This window comes from Hyla sarda, chromosome 4 (assembly GCF_029499605.1).
Source record: "Hyla sarda isolate aHylSar1 chromosome 4, aHylSar1.hap1, whole genome shotgun sequence".
NCBI classification, from domain to species: Eukaryota; Metazoa; Chordata; class Amphibia; order Anura; family Hylidae; genus Hyla; species Hyla sarda.
The window spans coordinates 394,516,117-394,540,442 of record NC_079192.1 but is presented as its reverse complement, the minus strand read 5'-3'; the positions used below and the strand labels follow the sequence as shown (position 1 = coordinate 394,540,442).

Here is a 24,326-nt window from a genome sequence, read left to right as displayed (position 1 = left end):
GTCTCCTGAAGCCACTGCAGTGATAGGCTGTTCATCCTCCCTGCACTCCAGCACTGCTGTGCTCTCTTCCTGCCCCTGCACTGATGTGGGCTCTCTCCCCTTTCACTCTTCTCTCAGTCTGGAAAAGCCAAAATTCTGCTCTTCAGGAGACTGGGAAAGTTCAGTGGTGCACATATGGTATGCCACCTAGATTTCCCAGCCTCCTAAAGCCCCAGCAGTGATAGACTGCTCATCATCCCTGTGCTCTAGTGCTGCCATGCTCTCTCTTCCCCTGCACTGATGACTTTTCTACCCCTCACTCTTCTCTCAGCCTGCAATAAATCTTCTCATCCCTGCCTGACCTCACCCCTCTCCCTGCCCCTGCATTAACTATTCTCTGCCCCTGCCTGCCCAAAACAATCATGTAAGAGCATTTCAGGGAGGCTGGTAAACACACATATTGCATGCCCCCCAGCTTTCCAAGTCTCCTGAAGCCCCATCAGAGCAGCAGTGCTGTAATGCTCTTTCCCTGCCTCCGCACCGATGTGTTTTCTCCTTCCTCAATCTTTTCTCAGCCTGTAATAAATCTTCTCTCCCCTGCCTGCCACATCCCCTTCCCCTGCTCCTGCACTAACTATTTTCAGCAGCTGCCTGCCGGACAGTTAAATCATACTTTACCATGATGTTGGTCCAGCGGCAGGATGTTTACAACTAAACCTGCATGTGACTTCTGGTACATCACCTGAGTTTTATATTTATAGATTAGTATTATTGTTATGATTTTCCTAATTAATAAAGATGTCTATAAAGAGTTATCCTCTGGTTGACTGATTAAAGGGGTACTCCGCTGCTCAGCGTTTGGAACAAATGGGAGCTCGTGATGTCATAGCCCCACCACCCTCAATGCAAGTCTATGGGAGGGGGCGTGGCAGCCGTCACGCCCCTTCCCATCGACTTGCATTAAGGGGGCGAGCCGTGATGTCATGAGGGGCGGAGCCGTGACGTCACGATGCTCTTGCCCCTATATCACCCATCATTATGTACAGAGCTAGTTTGCTCTGTGCAGTAATGACAGAGGGGTGCTGCAGCCGAGATCCCGGGGGTCCCCAGCGGCGGGACCCCCGCGATCAGACATCTTATCCCCTATCTTTTGGATAGGGGAAAAGATGTCTAGGGGCAGAGTACCCCTTTAAGGGCTTGTAGTAAATGGGGTCAATTTAATGCAGGCCATGTTGGCTTGACAAATGGTGACTGTGACTGACTTGACTGATGACTGACAATCCTCAGACTGTGGCTACTTGTAGCTGTTGTGGCTGCAGACTGGACTTGAAACTGAAGGAGGCTGCCTGACAGGACAGCAGAAGCACGGGGTAACACCTCCCGTACTAGGCCACCACACTACAATTTGGAAACCACTGACCTACAGCATATATATGTAGTTTTAACAGGAAGTCCTCATGAAGACATCCAATGTTCAGGCTACCTGCAACATTTTTTAGTCATTATACTTAACCCATTTCTATTTAGTCATTATTCTTAACCCGTTCATTAACGTCCATCTGCGGCTCGCGAGGTACGACGCGCACTCAGCAGGTGAGCGCATCATACTCAGTGGGTCCCGGTTGCTATAAGCACCCAGGACCCCCGGCTAATGCCGTGCCTCGCCGATCGGGCTGATGCCAGGCATTAACCCTTTAGTCACGGCGATCAAACTTGATCGCCGCTTCTAAAACAAAAGTAAACATTGCCGGTTAGCTCAGTGGTGCTGTTTGGGACCGCCACTGTGAAATCGTGGCATCCAGAACAGCTTGCAGGATGCTAGGAGGGTCCCCTTAGCTGCCTCCTCGCTGTCCGATCGCCAAATGACTGCTCTGTGCCTGAGATCCAGGCATGAGCAGTCAAGCGGCAGAATCATCGATCAATGGTTTCCTATGAGAAACCCCTGATCAATGTAAAAGATCAGTGTGTGCAGTGTTATAGTCCCATATGGGAGCTATAACACTGCAAAAAAAAAAAAGTTAAAAATAAATAGTTAATAAAATAAAAAGGGTTATGATTTTTAAAAGGTAAGGAGGAAAAAATGAAAGTGCAAAAACGGAAAAACACAGTCCTTAAATGGTTAAAAAGATGGATCATGTTTTTTGGAGTTTTTTATGAACTTTCCAGGTGCCATTTAGCAATTTTCCTTTTCCATTCCTTCATGAAAATTTTTTCAAATCAAATTTTCATTGATGCATTCAATTTCGCTATAAGAAAAATAACTTTATCACATTTAGCATCAAGAAATGATGTATAATAGTAGTGATGAGGGGCAGGGGCCATATTCGAATTTGCGATATGTCGCCAATATATTGACGATTATTCGCATATTTGCTATGTTCGTTTACTTTTTTTTCCATGGAAAATTAGCCTAAAAATTACCATAAAAATTTGCATGTGACAAAAAAATATAGTCGTCATTACGAATATATAGCACTATATTCTAAATATTTGCGAAATCGTGAAGTGTCGATATTCGCGACAAAAAATTTGCATTACAAATATTCGTGTTCAACACTATATAACAGTAATTCTTTATTTATATAGCACACACAGACTCTGCAGTGCTGTACACTCAAATTTTCCCTTGTACCCATTGGGGCTCACAATCTAAATTCATCTATTACTATGTTTTGGAGCATAGAAGGAAAGCGAAGTACCCCCACACCAAACATGGAGAGAACATACAAACTTGTTACAGATGTTGTCCTTGGTGGGATTTGAACCTATGACTTCACCATGTGGGATAACAGGGGTCAATGCAGCTCCCACACCACCCCCAGAGTTTAGCATGGTGGCCTCTTTAAATGGCCATTTCCCAGTCCAGAAAGGACATGGTAAGGCACACATTGGCACACACCCTGGTACTGTGGCTGGCTGGTGGAGTTTGGGGTGCCCATGATGGTGTGGGTGCAGGTTATACCAAACCTATTAATGAAACCGATATATGGACGGTGGATTACTAAACCATTTACTTATAGGTCACCGACAGGTAACCCAACAAAAAACCCTTTCTTCCCATACACCTAAATATATGTATAGGTGTATGCAATCTTTATTTTTGCACACTAAAATAGTTTAAAATATATAGGAGCCACTAGGTCCTATGTATAAAGGACAACCTGACCAGCCGGTCTATAGGGTGTATTCAATACATTCTCCAATGCAGGGGGCCTGCAGAAACACCCCCTACTTTTGGAAGATGTAGGACAATGGCACCTGATCTAAAACTTTTTGCATGGCCCCCCTCGACATGTTTCACTGCCGAAAGTAGCTTTATCAAGAGGCAAGCGGGCCCGCTTGCCTCTTGATAAAGCTACTTCGGTAGTGAAACATGTCGAGGGGGGGCCATGTAAAAAGAGAGGAAGAGGAGGTACAATTAGTTTTTACTTGCAGACTTGCAATACTTCCAATATTGGTGGCTTAGAAAGGGTAACCTGTGCAAAACAGAGGTTCTGCTGAGGGTACAAACGCTATATGAATGTGGCTAAGCGAACTTGGGAGCACATGGAGTCTCACGGTCACCCGTCCACCAGTCAGCAGGAAATGCAACAGGGAAGATGAATCCATGGGAGAATATGGAGTCTTCAGAGAAGCCAAAAAGGAGTTGCCCGAAAGACTGATGTGTAAAAAGCCATCCTTGAATGGAGAAGGGGTTTGGAGCTGCAGGAGAAAGGCCACAGGTGCAAGATGAAGGGTTGGTGCTTGTAACCGTTTGGGTGGGAAGGGGCTTCTTGCTGAGAGACGTGCACACAGAGTTACAGTATGGTCCCATAGCAGGAAATCCCATTGGGTATGTCCTTCATAGCTTTATAGGAAAAATTCTCCATTCTGTTTGTCTCAGCGTTAATTATCCAAATGAGAGTTGAATGTTTTCACAGCGACAACAATTAGGAAGATTGTTAAAACCACTGGAGGCCACGGCACAAGAACAAGCCTGGTGTGCTTCCTCTATGTACAATTATATACGTACATGCAACACCCTTATATAGGAATGGCCAGTAGGCCAAGTACCTTAGGACATTGCAATCTATACTACGTCATTGACAGAAAAAATATCAGAATTTATCTGGATCCTCAGGATTAACTGGACTTATCCAACATAGCTTTGACCCAAGTAAAGACTTAGACGTAAGATGTAACAATGACATTTCCACTAATGTCTATAAAAATATTCCTTATCATGACTGACCCTAAATCCGAGCTGAAAGGGGTACTTTGCTGCTCAGGGTTTGGAACAAACTGTTCCGAATGCTGTATCCGACGCCGGGAGCTTGTGACATCATAGCCCCACCCCCTCATGACATCAGGCCAGACCCCTCAATTCAAGTCTATGGGAGCGGGCGTGACATCCGTCACGCCCCCTCCCATAGACTTGCATCGAGGGTGTGGGGGTGTGGCATCATCTCATGAGGGGGCAGGGCTATGGCATCAGGTGTTGGTGTAAACTCTAGCGAGAGATAGGCAAAGACACAAATGGGGGCTCTATCTCACTTTGTGGTTTGAAAGGCCATTTACCTATAGACAAAATGTTTATTGTACTGTTTATTGTACGAGCTGTCATCTTAAATGTATATTCTATACGTCCATGACAGATATAAATTAATTATTCTAATGCATTAGATTTTTCAATCCCCGGCACCTCTGTGAGCCTCTGTGATGGCATCCATTCCCTGGTGAACACCTTGACTAGTATCGAGTCTCTGGTGATGCAGTTGGAATGCAGCTGGTCTGTGGTAACCCAGTGGAATATCATTCAATCCGCGGTGAAAATATAAAAAGGCCTTCCCTGGTGGCTTCCCTGAGTAGTATCAAGTCTCTGGTGACCTAGTTGTATTTCACCTATTCTGTGGTGAACCAATGGGATAGGATGCACTACCCGACGAGCCTATGTGATGCCATCTATTTCCTAGTGATTCTATTGGGTAGCATGAAGACCCTGGTTGGCTATTGACCCAATGGCATTGGATCTACTTCCCTGGTAAGTCTTCGTTGTTAAAGGGGTACTCTGCTGCTCAGCGTTTGGAACAAACTGTTCTGAACGTGCCGGGAGCTTGTGACGTCATGCCCCGCCCCCTCAATGCAACGAGCGCCCGGCGCCGGCTCCAGCATGCGGAACAGTTTGTTCCAAATGCTGAGCAGCAGAGTACCCCTTTAACCCCTTAAGGACACATGACGTACTGGAACGTCATGTGTCCACTCCCGATCTATAACGCGGGGCCACGGCGTGGCCCCGCGTCATAGCGGGTCGGGCCCGGCCTCTAACAACGGCCGGGACCCGTGGCTAATAGCGCGCGGCATTGATCGCTGTGCCGCGCGCTATTAACCCTTTAGACGCGGCGTTCAAAGTTGAACGCCGCGTCTAAAGTGAAACCGAAAGCATCCCGGCTAGCTCAGTGGGCTGTTCGGGATAGCCGCGGTGAAATCGCGGCATCCCGAACAGCTGACAGGACAGCGGGAGGGCCCCTACCTGCCTCCTCGCTGTCCGATCGCCGAATGACTGCTCAGTGCCTGAGATCCAGGCATGAGCAGTCGTGCGGCAGAATCGTTGATGACTGGTTTCTTATGAGAAACCAGTGATCAACATAGAAGATCAGTGTGTGCAGTGTTATAGGTCCCTATGGGACCTATAACACTGCAAAAAAAAAGTGAAAAAAAAAAGTGAATAAAGATCATTTAACTCCTCCCCTATTAAAAGTTTGAATCACCCCCCTTTTCCAATAAAAAAAAAAACACAGTGTAAATAAAAATAAAAATAAACATATGTGGTATCACCGCGTGCGGAAATGTCCGAATTATAAAAATATATCATTAATTAAACCGCTCGGTCAATGGCGTGCGCGCAAAAAAATTCCAAAGTCCAAAATAGTGCATTTTTGGTCACTTTTTATATCATTTAAAAATGAATAAAAAGTGATCAATAAGTCCTATCAATGCAAAAATGGTACCTTTAAAAACTTCAGATCACGGCGCAAAAAATGAGCCCTCATACCGCCCCATACACGGAAAAATAAAAAAGTTATAGGGGTCAGAAGATGACAATTTTAAACGTATTAATTTTCCTGCATGTAGTTATGATTTTTTCCAGAAGTCCGACAAAATCAAACCTATATAAGTAGGGTATCATTTTAATCGTATGGACCTACAGAATACATATCAGGTGTCATTTTTACCGAAAAATGTACTATGTAGAAACGGAAGCCCCCAAAAGTTACAAAACAGCGTTTTTTTTTTCAATTTTGTCGCACAATGATTTTTTTTCCCGCTTCACCATAGATTTTTGGGCAAAATGACTGACGTCATTACAAAGTAGAATTGGTGGCGCAAAAAATAAGCCATCATATGGATTTTTAGGTGTAAATTTGAAAGAGTTATGATTTTTTAAAGGCAAGGAGCAAAAAACGAAAATGCAAAAACGGAAAAACCTCCGGTCCTTAAGGGGTTAAATGCATTGCCGTCTATTAAGACACATGTCTGAGGGAATGCAAAAGAAACCTCCAACCTAACGACGGGATTCAAAGGCACTGGACACACAATTGTAGGGATCTAAGGTTTATTCACCCATGATGCAACGGGTTTCATAGTAAGACTGCTTCATCAGGATGCCTGATGAAGCAGACTTACTGTGAAACGCGTTGTATCATGGGTGAATAAACCTGAGATCCCTACAATTGTGTGTCCAGCGCCTTTGAATCCTGTTGTTAGGTTGTTTATTTTGCATTGATATCGAATTGGACGCGGAGCGGCTGCAGGCACCATACACTATTGCTTTTATCCATGGGTACACTTGGCGGAGTGTAACTTTTTGTGGTAAGCACCACTTCTATCTTTTATCCCGTTAGATAACAGTATCATATACGGAGCGCTGTCTGTTTCTTGTTTTAACATATCTGAGTGGTCCTACTGACAGGTTGTGCCTGCGCGCACTCCAGGTGGAATCTCAGCCCATAATATCTTTAGGCAGAGATTCTGTAGGGTAAATGAGCCCTTAGATTGTAAGTCGATTCTGTAAAAATCAACTGATTCCTATGATATGTACTGTATTTTTCGCCTTATAAGACGCACTTTTTCTTCCCCAAAACTGGGGTGGAAAAGTTGATGCGTCTTATACAGCAAATGCACATTAAAACCCTGTCTTATCGCGGCGGTCCCTGCGGCCATCAACGGTCGGGACCCGCGGCTAATACAGGAAATCACCGATCGCAGTGATGCCCTGTATTAACCCTTCAGATGCGGCGATCAAAGCTGACCACCGCGGCTGAAGCGAAAATGACACTAACCCGGCTGCTCAGTCGGGCTGTTTGGGACCGCCGCGGTGAAATCCCGGCGTCCCGAACAGCTTACAGGACACCGGGAGGGACCTTACCTGCCTCCTTGGTGTCTGCTCCGTGCCGGGATCCCCTGCATGGCCGGCGATCTCCTTCGTCGTCATCACATCATTGCGCACGCCGTCCCATCATCCAATAGGAGCGGCGTGCGCAGCGACGTGATGGCGGCGACGGAGAGCGAGGATACCGGGCAGCAGCGACGGGGACACCCCGGGGACGCAGCGACAGCGATGGAGGGCGACATTCAGGGCAGCGGTGACGAGCAGTGACGGGTCTGGAGCAGCGGGGACACGTGAGTACTACCTCCCATACCAGTGGTCTTCAAGCTGTGGACCTCCAGATTTTGCAAAACTACAACTCCTGGCATGCCCGGACAGCCAACGGCTGTCCGGGCATGCTGGGAGTTGTAGTTTTGCAACATCTGGAGGTCCGCAGGTTGAAGATCACTGTCCTATACTTTACATTGTATTTGGATCAGAATCTTTTTTTTTTAGATTTTCCTCCTTTAAAATTGGGTGCGTCTTATATGCCGGAGCGTCCTATATGGCGGAAAATACGGTATATACCTACAAATATTGTTGCGATGAGTTGCAGAATGAGGAGAATCCTATCTGCCAGTTATGTTCATCATCTCTCCTGTTGTTTACGTTTGCATAAAGACGGGTGACATAGAGACCATATATATTATATACTATTATATTCTTTCTATGTTTACCATACCTGCAGTATTATACAACTGCTTGTTATATTATACAGCTATATTGATGCGTGGCACATAGACACTGGATTGTGACCTGCCCTATGAGGTACATAAATATAGAAACATGGTTAAGATTTCCAAAATGTATAAAGTATTTTTTTCCCCTGTAATAAAGATTATCTTGATGAATATGTTGTTTTTCTATGCCAAATTCTCCGGGCAGACGTCTGGGAATGTGAGAAATATATATTTTTTTCCTCTTGAACATTTCATTCTGTTGTTAGGAGCTTTGTTTTATTTTCCTGATAGGTAAATTACTAATATAACTTTTCCTCTGGAAAATTACATGTAAAATGTTTTAGTTAAAAGTTGGGGAGCAGTGAAAGATTTTTTAATATTTTAGAGGGGGTGACCCAGCTTAGACATTAGTGGCATATCATCTCCAATTGGCCCTGTTCAGCTTAATGTGGAGGCCCATTGTAGTTATGTAATATCCCAGTACAGGACATGGTCCTACACTACATTTAGGCCCTGTTAGGTTGAGTCCCGTGGTGACCCCGGGGCTCTCCTGCAGTGTCTCCCCTGCTGTTAGTACAATGTTATTTATTGTAATAGGTATATAGTCAGTATGCTAATGTATAGACAGTATTAAGGACCTTTGGAGGACTAATGTAATTGTCTAAAGGACCTTTGAGATGTCACATGTTATGTTTATGTTACCCAGAGAGTCACCAGCTTAACACATGACCTGCAGCTTGACCTTTTGGCTCAGCCCCCTTTATAAGGGGGCGGCCATTACAATTAGCTCTCTTTTCTCTCTCTTTCTACTGGGGTACAGGCGAGAACAGATGTCTCAGTGCTAGTGTCCAGCTACTTGGAAGGCCTCAAATCTACCGTCACTTCCAGTAAGTCAAGTCTATGTCTGCTGTCACTGCCTACAGTCCAGTCAAGCCTAAAGGCAATGATCAAAAGTCCATTACAAGTATAATTGGTCCCAGCAAGCTGCGAGGTCCTTTTGTGTTCCTGGCCACCTCTCTGGGATTCTGACCTCAGTAAAGCCTCCATCAAACCAAAACCTGGTCGTGGACTTTCATTTCACTGCCTAGCTGTTGGGATAGCAGAGATATCGTTTGGGTGGTTCCGGATACCCAAAAACCACTCTGGCGTCACGAACATTAGGGGTTAATAACACCTTGCCCCTGGGGTTAATAACATCTGCCCCATCCACCTACACCGCTACACCCCGCGGTCTCGCCATTCACCGTGGCTCACCACAGTTACTAGTCCACCAAATGGCCTTCTGGGGAAAAAAAGGCTTGTGTCCAACTGATGACGTAGTGTCAAGGCCTTTACCTAGTTTTTGCTTTAGGGAATTCTTATTTGTGCATCGGGGACCTAACCTATTGCTACTAAAACACAGAATTCTTCTTAACCCCCTAAATCTTACTTTTTTCTCCTTGGCTCTACCGTTTTTTTCACCTCTATTAAACCTTGCTTTTCCATCTTATTTATCCTGGTAGTGCCTTTTTCAGCCTACAATCGCTATGTCTCGTCTCAAAGTGTATTTCTCTTCTAGTTTTACCACTTTCTACGTCTCTGGCTATTTCATTTTTATCTGCAAACACTGTAGGTTACTATCTTATTGATGTCCAAACCCTTCTGTGGTGTGAAAGAGTGAATATTATGGAACCCCATTGACTCTTCCTCCCAGTTTAGCTATCATAGTGTTAGAGAGGGTTTAAAGGGGTACTCTGCTGCTCAGCGTTTGGAACAAACTGTTCCAAATGCTGAAGCCGACACCGGGAGCTTGTGACATCATAGCCCCGCCCCCTCATGACATCACGCCCCACCCACTCAATGCAAGTCTATGGGAGAGGGCGTGATTTACTTTTTAATCACTTTTTATACATTTTTGGGGGAATAAAATGGGATAAAACTTTTTTCTTTTTTTTTTTTTTTTTTTTTTTAACGTTGACGCCGTTCACCATACGTATGCCTTCGTATGCGCTCCCATATGTAATTCATTTCAATGAGCCGACCGGAGTGAAACGTTCGGTCCGATCTTCTCATTTTTGCGCCGTATGCTCTTTTACAACCGGACCTAAAACTGTGGTCGACCACAGTTTTGCATACGAAGGCATATGGGAGCGCATGTTTTTAGCTCCCCCCTGCCGTATGCGCTCCCGTATGGGACAAAACGTGATGTGAACCCAGCCTCAGGGAGTAAAAGTATTCCCCTTTAGGTATTCACAGTAGCCCCCATTAGGTAATTAAAGTAGCCCCTTTTAGGTAGTACGAGTAGCCCCCTTTAGGTAGTATTAGTAACCCCCTTTAATTACTCATAGTAGTCCCCTTAAAGAGGTACTCTGGTGAAAAACAACTGGTGCCAGAAAGTAAAACAGACTTGTGAATTACATTTATAAAAAAAAAAAATAATCTTAATCCTTCCAGTACTTATTAGCTGCTGTATACTACAGCGGAAGTTTAGTTGTTCTGCCTCAGTGCTCTCTGCTGACACCTCTGTCCATGTCTGGAGCTGTCCAGAGTAGGAGCAAATCCCCATAGCAAACCTCTCCTGCTCTGGACAGTTCCTAACATGGACAAAGGTGTCAGCAGAGAGCAGACAGAAAAAAACAACTCAACTTCCTCTGTAGTATACAGCAGCTGATAAGTACTGGAAGGATTAAGATTTTTTAATAGAAATCAATGCAGTCTTATGATTATTCCTTCTATGATGGTTACATACACAGACATCAGCAGCTTTTGTTTGCCCTTTCCAAAAATTCTTACTGAAAAAATCTTACTACAAAAGTTTTCTTCAAAAATTTTCAAGCATGCGGCAAAGCTGGGAATACAAAGCCTACTCTCTGTACTATAGGATGGTTCCTATACTGTATGGTACCAGTGCTTAGTAATACGGTATCCTTTAGAACACACCAGAACTTTTTCTTATGCATTCTGTATAGGACACAGAGTAATTGATTATTGACCCATAGATCTCCATGACCATACTGACCCATAGATCTCCATGACCATACTGACCCATAGATCTCCATGACCATACTGACCCATAGATCTCCATGACTATACTGACCCATAGATCTTCATGACCATACTGACCCATAGATCTCCATGACCATACTGACCCATAGATCTCCATGACCATACTGACCCATAGATCTTCATGACCATACTGACCCATAGATCTCCATGACCATACTGACCCATAGATCTCCATGACCATACTGACCCATAGATCTCCATGACCATACTGACCCATAGATCTCCATGACTATACTGACCCATAGATCTTCATGACCATAATGACCCATAGATCTCCATGACCACACTGACCCATAGATCTCCATGACCATACTGACCCATAGATCTCCATGACCATACTGACCCATAGATCTCCATGACTATACTGACCCATAGATCTTCATGACCATACTGACCCCTAGATCTCCATGACCATACTGACCCATAGATCTCCATGACCATACTGACCCATAGATCTCCATGACCCTACTGACCCCTAGATCTCCATGACCATATTGACCCATAGATCTCCATGACCATACTGACCCATAGATCTCCATGACCATACTGACCCATAGATCTCCATGACTATACTGACCCATAGATCTTCATGACCATACTGACCCCTAGATCTCCATGACCATGCTGACCCATAGATCTCCATGACCATACTGACCCATAGATCTCCATGACCATTCTGACCCATAGATCTTCATGACCATACTGACCCATAGATCTCCATGACCATACTGACCCATAGATCTCCATGACTATACTGACCCATAGATCTTCATGACCATACTGACCCATAGATCTCCATGACCATACTGACCCATCGATCTCCATGACCATACTGACCCATAGATCTCCATGACCATACTGACCCATAGATCTCCATGACTATACTGACCCATAGATCTTCATGACCATAATGACCCATAGATCTCCATGACCATACTGACCCATAGATCTCCATGACCATACTGACCCATAGATCTCCATGACTATACTGACCCATAGATCTCCATGACCATACTGACCCATAGATCTCCATGACCATAATGACCCATCGATCTCCATGACCATATTGACCCATAGATCTCCATGACCATACTGACCCATAGATCTCCATGACCATAATGACCCATAGATCTCCATGACCATACTGACCCATAGATCTCCATGACCATACTGACCCATAGATCTCCATGACCATACTGACCCATAGATCTTCATAAATACAATTTAACAAGGCTGTAATACACTTGTAAACATCTGGGTCCCACTCTATACCCCTCTAGATAATTGAGTACATAGCTGAAAGAAATCTAAACATTCCATTATCTTTTTTCTAAATGTTTCACTTTCTTTAACCACACAGTGGCGCTGTTGCAGTAGCTGAAGCTCCATGCTTCGATTTCAGCGTCTTAATCTGGAGTGTTCATTTTCGCAGAACCACATGTTAAGGATAAAAAAAGAAAAGACAAAACACACTCATCTATAACAGGCATATGTATCGCAAATGATATAATACATGCATGTTTAAGCGATTCATCCGGTCTGGTGCTTATTTGTGGACTCTTCAGCAGTCCTGAGGAATGTCTCAGCACACGTGCCGTCTTTCATGTTTGTTGACATGGTCAGGGGTAAAGGTACCTAAAAATATAACAACAGCTAATTCCCCAGGAAGGGCCCAACACAATCGGATCTGGATTATAACACGTCTTAGCTGCCAGTCTATCAGTCCTGTTACTCATAAGTACATTAGAGATCATCGCTGTGGTTGCAGAACATCCACAACCGTTCCTTCTGGAGGCATAAAAAAAAAAAAGAATAAAAAAAAGTACAAAAAAAATAAATAAAAAATAAATCCCCATCCTTTCAACTGATATAATAAAATCCAGAATCTGTTTCAAAGATTTGGAATGATGAAGAATGAATACACTTCCACCCTGATCAAAGATAAATGATATTTGAAGAACTGGAAAACATGTTTGGTGCTGAGATGTTTCATATTTCAGCCTCATCTTTTTATTTTTTTACTTTTTTTCCCCCCCTCTGTGTACACATTTTTGGCAAGTTTTAGCTGTCAAATATCAAATTACAAGGCGTGTTGTTTGCATGCAAATGTGTACAGTACACACACACACACATACGTTATCCCCTCGCACACACACACTCACGAACACATTAATGCTTATGAACACCCCCCCCCCCCTCACCCCACCCTCCCACCACTCTTAACAATCCTCATGCAATAGAAAAGTCAGCCTTGGTCTACATATCTTTCTCTCTCTCTCTCTCTCTCTCTCTGTCTCTCGGGAACCCTGTGAGCTTTTTTTTTTTTTTTGTACTGCTTATCGTGGTCAGATTTTCATAAGACTTGGTGGGGATGAAAGCGCCTCCTCGATCTACCTTATCTACAGTCGAATGTTAACCCTTGTGGTGGCCACCAAGAACTGTTTGACTCTTTGTTTCTACAGCAAGTGCTCCGAAGCCCTGTCTCTAAAAACTGCATTGGATGGCTTAATCTGTCACTCAACTATCCAAGGTGGGGGTGGTGGTGTGTTCCTATGGGAAAACATATTCTGAGATTCGCCAGCCAACTCCTTCACCGCACTTCGTTTGACTTGGCTTGCGTGAAACTCCCTGATCGGTTGTTGGGACTCATGTTGGAGAGTCGATTTAAGAGTGCTGGGAAACCTTTGCACGCTTTGCCATTTTTTCTCTCAACTTTTGCGGACTCAGAAAAATGCTTAGACCATTGACATTGCTACTACGAGCTACCGAGAAGCAGTCTTCCAAAGAGTTTTTTTCCGCCCAGGAGCGTGCGGCTGAGACCTCTTTCGAGTCTGATTGTGAGCTGCCAACTGTGACCATTACAACAGCCGGGGATGTTCAGACCAGGGCAATTTGTATAGAGCAGATTTTTTTCAAGCTGTTTTGTCTATTTCATCTGATTGGAAAAACTCTTCGGATTCCAAGTGAAATTTACCCTACTGAGAATCCTAGACCCAGAAGAGGGTGTAGGATTTCCTGAAAAAAGAGGGCACAGGTAGGGTCAAAATGCCAAAAGTTATTTGAAGATGCAAAAGGGGGAAACTGGAGATGGAAATACTCAGGAACAAAAGGAGTTTTTTTGGGAAAGTGGAATAGAAGCGACTACACCTAATTTCAATGTAACCCAATGCTTTCAGTCTCTAAAAGGTATTTGAAGGTCCACTTAACAATTGCAAGAATATACATGTCATCTTAACTGTTTGGCGGATAGTCTAACATATATCTTGACACATACACATTTCTTTTCCATAAATAAGATAAGGTTTCGAGACGTGCATTCTGTAGGCTGGCAGCTCATCCCTACCTGCATAGGTGTTATGTAAGTAAAATTACAATAATAGAGCTTTGACCATTAACCCCCTCTGAAGTCATAGTTGCAGACTGACGGAAGTATGCTTTTGCCTAGGTAATATTTTTGACAATGGTGCAAGTCTATAGACTAGAACAGCTATATATATATATATATATATATATATATATATATATATATATATATATATATACAAATATATGTATATAAATATATATATATATATATATATATAATTTACTTATCTTTTATTATCTTCATTATTTTGCTACTAGATTTACTTTATTTTCTTCATTTTCATGAAGTGATTAAAGTCATTAAAATAAAAAGTTTATTCAGTCAATTTATAAAAAAAAATCAAAATGAAAAAAAAATATATAAATAATTCAAAAAAAGAATATAATGCAAAATGTTATTTAAAAAAAATAAAAATAAAAAAACAATACTTAAAGTCTAGCACTTTTTCCGGGAGGTCAAAACCAAGTAGCAGCTCCTGTGATTCTGCACAGCGTTGCTTAGACACTTGGTAGGGAAAGGGTTACTCTTCAGAGCACCGAGCCATCTGGCTGGGCTGGTTTGGTATAATCGAGCAGATTATGTTCACAAGACTCAGAGTTTAAGGCTCCTCACCCATAGAACAACTCAGAAAAATCTTTTGTACGAGATTTTGCTTGGGGAAAAAAAAAGCAACTTTTTTTTTTCTTCTTTTCGGTGACTCTGAATGAATAGACTTCCAGCAAACTACAGCTTCATGTCGATGTTTCTTAATAGATTTACACGGATGCCATGGTCAATCCAACCACCACGGTAAGAAAAATTACCTGTGATCTGCAAGAGCAAGGTAGGCAGCTGAGAATAGTAAAAAAAAGAAAAGGGTGAGGGGGTTGGAGCCAAGAATTTTTTTAAAGAAAATTAAACTTATTTTTAAAATTCTAATTTGGAAAAATATTTATAGTTAACCTCTTTTGCAGGTATACTTGTTTGCTTTTTTTTATAGAACTGAATATGTTTTTAAGTTAACAAAATAAAAAGAAATTGAAAAAAAAAACATATATATATTGTGAGAATAAGGGGGAAAAAAGCTTCTTTTTTTGAAGGAATGTAGAACTAGCTGTAACAAACCTCATTCACCCCAGAGGCAAATTTTAGCCCTACCAAAAGCAGTCAAAATCTCTCTTCTCTTACTGCTTTCCTGCTCAGGTAATGCACTTAAGCTGCCAGCTTAGTTAAACATTCGCCACCATTGTTTGTGTGTGTTTTTTTTTCATATATATTATACAGCGTTCCATCCACATGTGCTGGATACTGTAAGTGTTCTCGTAGAAGCGTGGTGATAGGGTTATTTACTATTCTGGAAATCTCTGGGGTATACTAATTCTGAACATACCATTTCCACATGCTTAAAAATGTTACTTAATAGAGTGCGGTTTCCAAAAATAATGTCCTGTTTCTTAGGACATGTCAAGCTGTTTTATTACTGTATTTATTTTAGTTAAGTGTAGAAAAAAAACTCTTGAAATAATATATTAAGGTTAAAAAATTTAAAAAAATCTCTATGTGTTCAGGTGCATTTAGGAGTCAGGCACTTATGATCAAATTCAAACTGTCCAAAAAACGTCATTTCGAGTTGTGATTTATGCAGTTTGGCGCCCTCATGGGTATATTTTGTTATGGTGTGGTTTTCTTTTTTTTTATGTGTTACTATTGAGTGGTTGTATAACGAATGTCATTCGTGCTTGCTGGATGGTAGGTGTACATTAAAAGAAAATGGAAACTTTAGAAGTATTGGCATGTACAACGATAAACGTGACTGATGGCAAAGTCATCCCTACATCCACGGGTGTATTAGATGGATATGACTAAATGCTAAAGGGAAGCTAGGCAAAAAAAAAAAAAAACATTAAAGTCTTCCCGCTTACGTAAGTCACGAGTTCACGTTCTGTTGGAATCCTTCTAAAAAAAAAAAAAAAATTCTCATCTCATTGGTAATTATTTTAGGGCAATGAGTTCTCATGGTATTGGAATCTCATTCGGTAATTCTCGGCTAATAGGATTGTACTGGATATTTCTGAAGAGCCTTTGGCCAGTTTGCTGTGAGCAAATCTTCTCACTTGGTAATTTGTCTATGGACAAGTGAAATCGAGATCCAAATAAAAAAAAAAATTGGTTTCTCGATTTTTGGGGAATTTGTTTTGGATGCAAAAGCCCATACGCAGCTCAATGGGAAGTAGGAAATGGTAGACTTTTCGGAACCTGTTGCCTCTACAGTAGGTTTACAGAGTCATCTTTAGGGCCCAGCAAGATGGAAAAAGCCTACTAGGATAGTTATTCATTATATGGGCCAAAAAAAAACAGGACAGGGTAAGTAATTGCGAAACAAGGTGGTACAAGTTTGGTACATTTTTACATTTTTGGTTAACTTGGTACAACATACATTTTTGAATTTGGTTGGATGTAAGGGAAATGTGTTGGTTCAGGAATCTATGTTTATGGAGGAATGTTCTGGTTGTGTTGATGGTCGGGATGCCTCTGTAGAATAAGGCATAAAATAAGGCATTTCATAATCTTATGAAAAATTCCAAAACCCCAATGTGTTGTTTACAATGATGGGTGATCAATCAACTCTATGGTTTCTGGAATTGACATTGGAGAAAAAGGCCTAAAAAATTCCAACATTTTGATTCACATGACGAGTTTTATTGTTTCTTGTGTACAGTTTGTACTGTATCTAGAATGTTCAACCAGGACTCATACAATGTTCCGAAATTAAGATTTCCTTAAGGGACCTTTTAAAAGTGGATAATGATAAATGGAAATAGTATTTTGCTTACATAAAGGGTTGGTCCCCTTTGAAAGGATTTCCTATAAATAGTCTGATAACAAGGTGTCCAAACTACTGCCACCTTCATCAATCAGCTGTAACTAGTGAGGAAAACTCATCAGAAAGCATTCAGTTTCCCTGCAGTGCCACCACAGGACAAATGAAGCATTACAGTTTTCACCAAAATCAGTTGGAAGGTAATGTAGTGTTCTGACATCTTGGGTCCTCCACATGTTCTATACAGCCTCTAATAGTATATAACAGTGATCTCCAAACTGTGGCCGCCTAGATATTGCAAATCTCCAACTCCCAGCATGCCCAAACAGTCAACAGCTGTAGTTTAGCAACATTTTGAAGGTTCTGAGATTGGAGACCACTGGTCTATATGGTAGGTGTAATGAGCGCTCCTGCGGTCTGGCTTCCCGGCCACAGGTGCTCGTCTGCTCTATGCTCCACTACTGCTGGCCGGTGTCCCAGCCGCAGATGCTCCCCTCCTGTAATGTGCCTGCCTGCGGTCTGGTGTCCTGGCCACAGGCGTTCACCTCTGTCCCCTTCTGGTGCTGCGGTCTGCAACCCCTGTGTCTCTTACCCCTACTCATCTCTCCATGCTCTGTAGCTCTATGGTTGCCGGCGTGAGCGCACCCGCCCCCTAGTGCGCGCTCGCCGGCTCTCTAAGATTTAAAGGGTCAGCGTGCCAGTAATTGGTAATTGCTGGGCGCTTACCCTATAAAGGGGACTGACTTCCCCTTGACCCCTGCCTGATATTTGTGTCTTCTAGAGCCTTAGAGAAAGTGTTTTCTAGTGTGTTCTGACTATCCGTGTACCGTACCTTCTTGCTACATCCCTGACCTTGCTCCTGTGCTGCCAGCCTCTGACCACCTTGCTTCGTACCTGACCATGCTCCTGTGCCACCAGCCCTGACCTATTGCCTGTCCTGACTATGCGCATGCCTTTTCCTTTTTGTGCCACGCTACACCTCGGCAGCCTGTGTGGACAATTCGTATCAGGGGTAGCGACCTGCGTGCCACCTGCCACAGCAAGTTCATCCCGCTTTGTGGCGGGCTCTGGTGAAAACCAGAGGCACCTTAGACTACGCTCCCTGGTACGACCCATACCATCATCCACACAGGTCCAGAGGGTCCACTTCTCCATCACCAGCCGTTACAGTGGGCAGAGTGACTGGTAAATAGCTGTCTATCAATGGGAAGTGGTAGACTTTTCGGCACCTGTTGCCTCTACTGTAGGTTTACAGAGTCATCTTTAGAGCCCAGCAAGAGGGAAAAAGCCTACTAAGCTAGTTAGTAATTATATGGGCCAAAAAAAAAAAAAAAAACAGGACAGGGCAAGTAATTGAGAAACAAGGTGGTACAAGTTTGGTACATTTTTACATTTTTGGATTTGGTTGGATGTAAGTGAAATGTGTTGGTTCAGGAATCTATGTATATAGATGAATGTTCTGGTTGTGTGGATGGTCCATGTGCCTCTGTAGAATAAGGCGTAAAATAAGGCATTTCATAATCTTATGAAAAATTCCAAAACCCCAATGTGTTGTTTACAATGATGGGTGATCAATCAACTCTATGGTTTCTGGAATTGACATTGGAAAAAAAGGCCTAACAAGTTCCAACATTTTGATTTACATGACAAGTTTTATTGTTTCTTGTGTACAGTTTGTACTGTATCTAGAATGTTCAACCAGGTACAATGTTCTGAAATTAAGATTTCCTTAAGGGACCTTCAAAAGTGGATAATGATAAATGGATATAGTATTTTGCGTACATAAAGGGTTTGTCCACCTTGAAAGGATTTCCTATAAATAGTCTGACAACAAGGTGTCCAAACAACTGCCACCTTCACCAATCAGCTGTAACTAGTGAGGAAAACTCATCAGAAAGTATTCAGTTTCCCTGCAGTGCCACCGCAGGATAAATGAATCATTACAGTTTCCACCAAAGTCAGTTGGAAGGTAATGTAATGTTCTAAAATGTTGGGTCCTCCACATGTTCTATACAGCCTCTAATAGTATATAACAGTGGTCTCCAAACTGTGGCCCCTAGATATTGCAAAACTCCAACTCCTAGCATGCCAAAACAGTCAATGGCTGTAGTTTTGCAATGTTTTGAAGGCCAGAGATTGGAGACCACTGGTCTATTTGGTAGGTATAGTGACTGGTGAATAGCTGTCTATTAAACTCTTTCATAGAACTCTATAATAGAGTGTTTTAACATGGGTGCTCATATTCATATGCATAGCAGAAGGGATTGTGTTATGTCTTATGGTGGGGGTTTCTCTTGGTGGCAGTCCACCCTTGTTATAAAAATGCAGCTTATGGGATTTTTATTTAAAGTGTACCTGTATATTTTTGTCCCTACAGCTATTATTTGCATGTCTCTATGAGGAGTCCAAATACAGGAAGTGATGGTGGACAAGCAGGGCTCTGTACACTGAGGACAAGCAGGGCTCTGTACACTGAGGACAAGCAGACTCTGTACACTGAGGACAAGCAGGGCTTTGCAAGCTGAGGACAAGCAGGGCTCTGTACACTGAGGACAAGCAGGGCTCTGTAAACTGAGGACAAGCAGGGCTCTGTACACTGAGGACAAGCAGGGCTCTGTACACTGAGGACAAGCAGGGCTCTGTAGACTGAGGACAAGAAGGGCTCTGTACACTGAGGACAAGCAGGGCTCTGTACACTGAGGACAAGCAGGGCTCTCTACACTGAGGACAAGCAGGGCTCTGTACACTGAGGACAAGCAGGGCTCTGTACACTGAGGACAAGCAGGGCTATGTACACTGAGGACAAGCAGGGCCATGTACACTGAGGACAAGCAGGGCTCTGTGCACTGAGGACAAGCAGGGCTCTGTACACTGAGGACAAGCAGGGCTCTGTACACTGAGGACAAGCAGGGCTCTGTGCACTGAGGCTCTATGACATGCTCCCGGCTCACACATCAGGATGATTGACAAGCCAGGAGTCTGCACACATCCCTGCTTGTCCTGCCCTCACTTCCTGTATTTGGACTCTTCATAGAGACACACAGGCAATAGCTGCAGGGCCGAAAAAATTTCACCCAAAAATATACACATTTTTTAATCAATGTATATTACAAATATAAGCTCACTAATAGGAGCATAAGCAGTATTATGATATTGAACGTTCACAGTCTTATATACAAAAATTAAAAGAGGCTATTTAGATAAGAAAAAGGTATTAATTGTTATATATATATATATATATATATATATATATATATATATATATATATATATATGGCATAATCTGCAGGGCCCTTGCAGAAATGCCAATAGATATATAAGGATAAAATACAATAAAATCTTTATGTAAAAGTGCATATTATGCAATCTACACTGCTCAGAAAAACTATGGGGAAGACTATGGCCCTCATTTACTATTGCAAACCCGACATGCACCTGAAATTCTGTCTGCGCCTGAATATGCGCCTGAAATTCTGTCTGTACCAGAATATGCGCCTGAAATTCTGTGTGCGCCTGAATTTGCACCTGAAATTGCGCCTGAATTGAAAAAACTCCAACTAACTCTCCATTTTGCTAAGAAAACCCGAAAAAGGGGCATGGTCATCGGGGAAAGGGGGCGTGGTCACCGAAATGGGGCGTGTTCCCGACATTTTCACAAAATCCCAACATATTTACTAAAGTTTCCACAGAAAATGTGGTTGATTTCAGCTGAGGAAAACTAGACAGATCAGAACATATGTAAAAAAAAAAAAAAAGCAAAATATAGGGAAAGTGGAAACTGTAGGGAAAGCTTAGTAAATACCGTGGAAAATAAATTGTAGGGAATTAAAATCCACAAAGAAACCTACACAACACTCTTAGTAAATAAGGGCCTATGTTTCCATTTCCAACATATATTTCGATTCTACCCTAGACATTTAAGAGATAAAGGGGGAGATTTATCAAAACCTGTCCAGAAGAAAAGTTGCTGAGTTGCCCATGGCAACCAATCAGATCTCTGCTTAAATTTTTAACAAGGCCTGTGCAAAATGAAAGAAGCGATCTGATTGGTTGCTATGGGGGTTTAACAACTTTTCCACTGGACAGGTTTTGATAAATCTCCCCCAAAGTTACCACCTCTACAATCTGGTTTTACGGATTGTGTGGCAGCAAGCTGGGTACCTCTTATATGGTAGTTGTGAAAAGTCTTGTAATGTGCAGATAATGTATGATTTTCATACCCTCTTTTTATGTTATAAAAGTGTTCAGCTATCCATTTTTTGAGTGTGTGTGACGTTCTACCTATACAGTAGTCCCTCAAGTTGTACTGTAGGGGGCGCAACCAGACAGCCAGTCAGTGCATGCACTTCAGTAATACAGGGGTTTTACCAGTAAAATGCCCATTCTGATTGGTCGGTTCTTCCAGCCATTGACACGTTTCGCAGATCTGGACTGTCTGAAGTATTGTTTGTGGAGTCTGGTTTCAAGTTACAATGGTCCAGCAAAGACCATCGTATGATGAAACTATTGTATGTTGAGGCAATTGTAAGATGAGGGATCACTGTATACTATTTGTTACAAGGGCAACTGATAATGTAGATGATGTTTTTACTGTTGCAAGTGAGAAGTTCTTTGACAACGTGTTTCTTCTGGTTTGTGTTGGATATCATATAGTCTGTTTCTTTAGGGAACTCCGTGACTTTGCAGTTGTTGCATCGGTGAAAAAGGAAATGGTAGATTGAACCAAATTGTGTTGAGGAAGATGGAAACTGTCAAATCGGATGAAACTATTTTTGGATGTGGGTTTGTGGTATGTATTGCATGTGAGTTTATTGTTTTGAACCGTGATGGCGAGGTCTAAATATTCAATTGTGTGTGGACTGATGTTTGGTGGGAATTTGAGATTGAATGTGTTATTGTTGAGTTGTTGGGTGAATGTGGTTATTTGTTGTGGTGCACCATTCCAGATTATAATGATATCAATGATGTATTTTTTCCAGAGGACCAGGTTTGCGCCACATTCCGGAGTGAGCGTGAGTTCCTAACAGTGGTCCATGAATAAATTAGCAAAACTCAGCGCAAACCTGGTCCCCATCGCGGTTCCGACTAACTGTAGGTAGAATTGATCGTTAAAACAGAAGTAAATATGAGAAAGGATGTAGTAAATGCCTTCTAGTACAAATTGTGCTTGATCTGCTGGTATAGTACCGTTTTGCATGAAGTGTTGTATTGCTTTGATGCCTTGTTGATGATCTATACAGGTGTATAGTGAACTGACGTCAAGGGTAGCAAGGCACCAGTTCTGTTGCCACTGTAGGGATTCCAGGAGTTTGATGACTTGTTTAGTGTCTTTGATTTATGATTTTGTTAATTTAACGAATGGTTGTAATAGAATATCAATGTACTCTGATAGGTGTGAAGTGAGTGATTGGATTCCAGAAATAATTGGTCTACCTGGTGGTTGTGTTGAATTTTTATGAATTTTCGGAATACAGTAGAAGATATGTATATGTTTTTCAATGTTAATGATCATATTCATGTTTGGTAAGTATGTTTTGTTGAAATGCTCTTTACATGTAGTCTGTAGGTGTTGATGATATGGTTCTGTAGGATTATGTGATAGAGTTTTGTACGTGTTGGTGTCTGATGGTTGATGCATTCTGTATTGTACATGTGTGTGTCCATACGTACTATGTCCCCGCCTTTGTCGGCCGGCCGTATAACAATATTGTTGTTTTTCTGTAAGTCTTTTGTATTTCTCTTCTGGTGAGATTACATTTCTGAGATGTTTTTTTTGTTTTTTAATGTAATTTTCTACATTTAATTTAAATGTTGTCATGGTGTCACTCATCTCCTGCCTAGGGTATGCTTAGGGTAGTGGTTTTAAATTAGTGTGTGAATATTTTTGGGTTGAATGTTGATATTCTATAGGATTCTTTTGGAAATATTTTTTCAAACATAGCTTACGCATATATTTCTCTATTCCAATATATACTTTGAATTTGTCCATGGGTTCACTGGGTGCAAATTTCAATCCTTTATTAAGTAATGTAACATGTTGTGGTGATAGTTTCTTACCACTTAGATTGATTATGGCTGAGTCTGATTCTATTGAAGTCTGTCTATTCTTTGTTTTGGTCTTACGTCTGGTTCTAGTGTTTCTTCGTGGGTCCTTTTCCGGGTTGCTGTTGCTTTGAAGGATGTCTCTTGTAGTGGAGGGTGAATCTGTACTTTGGTGGTGGATTGGGCATGTGGAGTGATAGATATTTATGGATGTGGTACAGTCTGAGTGTGGGGTTTTTGTGGTGCTGGTGGTGTGGGTAATAGGGGTTGTTTCTGTGGATAATGTGTACTGCTGTGGTTGGGATTCTTGTTGGTATTCGGATGATTGGAGTAAGAGTGTTGTGGCTGATTGGAGAACCCACGAAGAAACACTAGAACCAGACGTAAGACCAAAACAAACAAAAAAACAGACTTCACCATTGATTATGACTGAGTCTGATTCTTTCACCACTGGACTACCCCTTTAATACTATCGGACCACAGGATCTGTGCTCCGGTGTAATTGCTCCACCTATAAATATTCATGTCTTTCTCCTATTTGGTGTATGACCAAGAGCCCTTTCTGCGCTTGAAACGCGTAACTTCCTGTGTTCCTGTGTTGTCTTAATGGAATAAATCTTGGATTTTATTTGCACAAGAGCTGGATTCTACCTTTTTGTTTGTTTTCTTGTTTACCGGTGTTGTTCATCCCCTTGATCCATGTTCCATCTGTCCATGGCGTGGTGAACTGTTCTTCTCTTTTCCATTCCACCATTTAGGTGTATTCATAAAGTATGACACCGCCAATTCTCCCACTGAGAATTATGTGGCTGATTTTTTTATTGTTCTATTCTTTCTTTGGACATAAAGTTAATTCCTTTGCTTTATGTACTTGGTAAATTGATGATAGATTTCTTATTCTCTTGGTTTCTCAGATGTAGTAATGGTTGAATACATATTCAAGAGTAGATATACAGTTCTTGACTAATTGAATTCCCATCAAGGACAAAATGTTGTAGATAGCCAAGC

The 24,326-nt window shown here is 42.1% G+C and overlaps 1 protein-coding gene across 4 annotated transcripts in view; it reads left to right on the top strand.

Moving 5' to 3' along the window:
• Nucleotides 1-24,326, top strand: part of NTF3 (neurotrophin 3) — a 102,635-nt gene that overhangs the window by 394 nt on the left and 77,915 nt on the right. The window contains exon 1 of one of the 4 annotated variants that reach the window (XM_056517217.1): nt 13,546-14,143. The exons of 1 other annotated variant lie outside the window; for it this stretch is intronic. Coding sequence is in view for 1 of the 3 variants with exons in the window: in XM_056517212.1 (XP_056373187.1) it covers nt 15,245-15,265 (21 nt within the window). In the remaining 2 variants the exon portion in view is untranslated. Of the gene's footprint in view, nt 1-13,545; nt 14,296-15,128; nt 15,266-24,326 lie in introns of those variants that run through there. 2 more of the 4 variants (XM_056517215.1, XM_056517212.1) reach the window with 2 other exon arrangements.